Source organism: Ipomoea nil, unplaced genomic scaffold (assembly GCF_001879475.1).
Source record: "Ipomoea nil cultivar Tokyo-kokei standard unplaced genomic scaffold, Asagao_1.1 scaffold2537, whole genome shotgun sequence".
Lineage (NCBI taxonomy): Eukaryota > Viridiplantae > Streptophyta > Magnoliopsida > Solanales > Convolvulaceae > Ipomoea > Ipomoea nil.
In genome coordinates, this window is record NW_017618965.1 from 638,957 (window position 1) to 642,420 (window position 3,464).

The following is a 3,464-nucleotide window of genomic DNA, read 5'->3' on the forward strand; positions in this document are numbered from 1 at the left end:
TTTTTTTTTTTACTTCTAAAAAATGACTTCCATGGAATTGCAATTTCCTTCCACCAAATTACGGAATTTAATGACCTTTAAAATTAGGTGGGAATTAAGTGAGAAGGGAATTTAAAATCCCTCCAACCAAACGCTAAATAAAATAAAATTGTCAAAGTAAAGAAGGACAAGTTAGGCAAAAACTTGAATGAAAATCAAGCGGAAAAAGTACAAGAACATCATATAAATTAACGAGTGGTCCGATTCCAGTGCTGTCATCTTCACTGTGAAATACTCTTCAAAAAGATACTATCCAAATCCAACCGGCGCTACCAAGATTCTGTTATCTATTCCTAGCTCTTCTGTTCTCTCTCCATCTTCTTGGACTTTCTAGGTAAGAATTCGGCGCTCCGATTTCTGGTGAATCTTGGGAGAACCTTTCCCTTCTACTTTTGGATCTTTGCTGTGTTAATTTGTGCGTATATGAAATATGGGTTTGTGGAAAATCATGTTTTTCTTTTATGCTATTCATATGGTTGTTTCGAATTCTTTTGGTTTATTCAAATATTTTACCTGTGTTTGTGGGTATATTCTTCGCTCAGTTTTTGGTAATTCAGTGCGAAGACTTGGAATTGACAATTGAAAAGCTTACATTTTGGTTGGGCTGCTTCATATTTGTGTGTTTTTGTTTAGTTTATATATAATGGGTGAACGATAATGCATTTTAAATTAATTTTTTTTTTTTTAGAAGGGGCATTTTAAATTAATTTAATTGTGCTAATTTTGTTTATTTTTCTGCTTATCTTATGCCTTTGCTGTTAAAGTTTGTGGTTAATTCCCAGATTGTGTTGCATGTCACTTCTCAGCCTGCTGTGCTGTCTTATGAGTTCATAAATTTGTGCTTGTGTTTATAGTTTAGCTGTTTTATTGATTGGCAAAGTGCTTTAGAATGGGAAGCTCAGGAGGGATCAGTTATGGTGCTTACACCTATGAAAACCTTGAGAGGGAGCCTTACTGGCCCGCTGAGAAGCTTCGTATCTCCATAACCGGAGCGGGAGGCTTTATTGCTTCTCACATTGCTCGGCGCCTGAAGAGTGAGGGCCACTACGTTATTGCTTCGGACTGGAAGAAGAATGAACATATGACCGAGGATATGTTTTGCCATGAGTTTCATCTAGTCGATCTCCGGGTTATGGACAATTGTTTGAAGGTCACCAAGGGAGTGGACCACGTCTTTAATCTTGCTGCCGATATGGGTGGAATGGGGTTCATTCAGTCCAATCACTCGGTTATTATGTATAATAATACCATGATTAGCTTCAACATGATGGAGGCTTCCAGGATTAATGGCGTTAAAAGGTCTGCCACCTCCTTTTAATTTGGTCGTTTGATATTTCCTTTCAGCCATTACCCGAGTATGTGCACTGGGTAAACCCCGCCTTGTGAACCTAGCCGGTAAACGACTACAAGGAGGTAAACCAGTTTAGGTTGCCCAAAGCTGACCGGCTCAAACCAATAGGGCTGAGATTCAAACTTGTGGTTACAAGTTTGTATCCTTAGCCACCCCCACATCTCTTGCACTCTTAATTTCTATTTAGGATTCTATATGTACTTTATTAGGTGACCTATGTTTTTTGTTTGTATTCTTTTATATATTATATTCTTGCTGTCACAGAATGTAAGAATCTAACGCCAAGTGTGTTCCAGGTTCTTCTATGCCTCTAGTGCTTGCATTTACCCTGAATTCAAGCAATTAGAGACCAACGTGAGCCTTAAGGAATGTGATGCGTGGCCTGCTGAGGTTTGTAAAAATGTTTTTAACGGTTACCATGTCAATGCTCCCATCATTTGTTCGGAATTAATTTTCATCTGCTTGGATCTTTAGCCTCAAGATGCGTATGGTTTAGAGAAACTTGCAACTGAAGAGTTATGCAAGCATTATAACAAAGATTTTGGAATTGAATGTCGTATTGGAAGATTCCATAACATTTATGGTCCATTTGGCACATGGAAAGGTAATTTATTAACGTGAGTGCAATTATTATGATTCTCTTTAAGTCCTCAACTTTGCTGCGTTCTTATAATACAGGTGGAAGAGAAAAAGCCCCTGCCGCCTTTTGTAGAAAGGCTATCACTTCAACCGATCGGTTTGAAATGTGGGGAGATGGGCTTCAAACGCGTTCTTTTACTTTTATTGATGAGTGTGTTGAAGGTGTCCTGAGGTAACTACACAAGTAGAACTAATAAAGTGCACAAGTTTATATATATTGCTGAAGCCCCTGGTAAAATTCTTGATTGAATTCTCTTTATAGATTGACCAAGTCAGACTTCCGTGAGGCGGTTAACATTGGAAGTGATGAGATGGTTAGCATGAACGAGATGGCTGAGATGGTTCTGAGTTTCGAGGACAAGAAGCTGCCAATCCACCATATTCCTGGCCCAGAAGGCGTTCGTGGTCGAAACTCAGACAACACACTTATAAAGGAGAAACTTGGTTGGGCCCCATCAATGAAATTAAAGGTATGTGCTTTGAATTATGCAACTTTCCATCCTTAACATTGATTCAACTGCATGTACAGAATATATCAACTGCAGTCTGCAGACACATAATTTTTGGTATAACAATTGTTGAATGAAAGCCTTGATCCTTAACATTGATTGAATTCTGATCAAAATTCAAACTTTAGAAATTGTACTGAGAGCAAAATTACGGTGTTTAGGATCCTTAATTACCCATTTTTACTTTTTCCTTTTGCGTCAAAGCACAAGTGTTTATGGCTCAGACATAACATCTACAGGATGGGTTGAGAATTACGTACTTCTGGATCAAGGAACAAATTGAGAAAGAGAAAACTCAAGGCCGAGATATTTCTGTATATGGATCGTCAAAAGTAGTGGGAACTCAAGCACCGGTGCAACTCGGCTCACTCCGGGCTGCTGATGGAAAGGAATAACGTGGTCCTATTCTCGAGTCAATGTGGGGCCCTTTCATCGCGTAACTGGGTAATGTGGAGTCAAAGAATTTCTGGGATGTAACGTATTACGGTTTTTTTTATTTGAATAGTACTTGTCGTTTTGGTAACCTAAACTGCTTTGTCCTATGCTTTAAATCAGTTATGTTTTTCTATGTAGTCATAAACTGTTATTGCTGGCTCCCCTTGTTCTTGTTTGTCTTGTGTAATTTTGGGTAATATGTTTGTGCTAAGATGACTAGCAAGCCAGTTGGATTGATTGAAATGGACATTATAACAAGGACAAGAGAACATATTGTTGGTATAATGTTATGTATGCTCAATTATCCAATGATTATATCTAGAATATATTAAGGACAGGATGACAATTCTACCCGCACCCAATAGGTTCCTTGCATCCCTGTCCCTATAGGTTTTAAAATACTCGCACAATTTGGGTAATGGGTGCGGGTATGTGAGAATTTTGCACTTTTATATATATATATATATATATATATATTAGTACTCATTTAT

The 3,464-nt window shown here is 38.0% G+C and overlaps 1 protein-coding gene across 3 annotated transcripts; it reads left to right on the forward strand.

Annotated features, from left to right (window-relative positions):
• Positions 1–200: 200 nt before the first annotated feature.
• Positions 201–3,255, forward strand: LOC109153793 (GDP-mannose 3,5-epimerase 1). Of its 3 annotated transcripts, none has more exons than XM_019301655.1 (7): positions 201–373; positions 894–1,338; positions 1,687–1,780; positions 1,865–1,994; positions 2,069–2,201; positions 2,292–2,499; positions 2,778–3,255. In XM_019301655.1, the coding sequence occupies exons 2-7, from the start codon at positions 929–931 to the stop codon at positions 2,931–2,933; spliced, it is 1,131 nt and encodes a 376-aa protein (XP_019157200.1). In that variant the 5' UTR covers positions 201–373; positions 894–928; the 3' UTR covers positions 2,934–3,255. The 3 variants fall into 3 exon arrangements, with proteins under 3 accessions (XP_019157200.1, XP_019157199.1, XP_019157198.1); XM_019301654.1 differs by having other exon boundaries at positions 202–373; positions 920–1,338; XM_019301653.1 differs by having other exon boundaries at positions 203–373; positions 928–1,338.
• Positions 3,256–3,464: the final 209 nt, after the last annotated feature.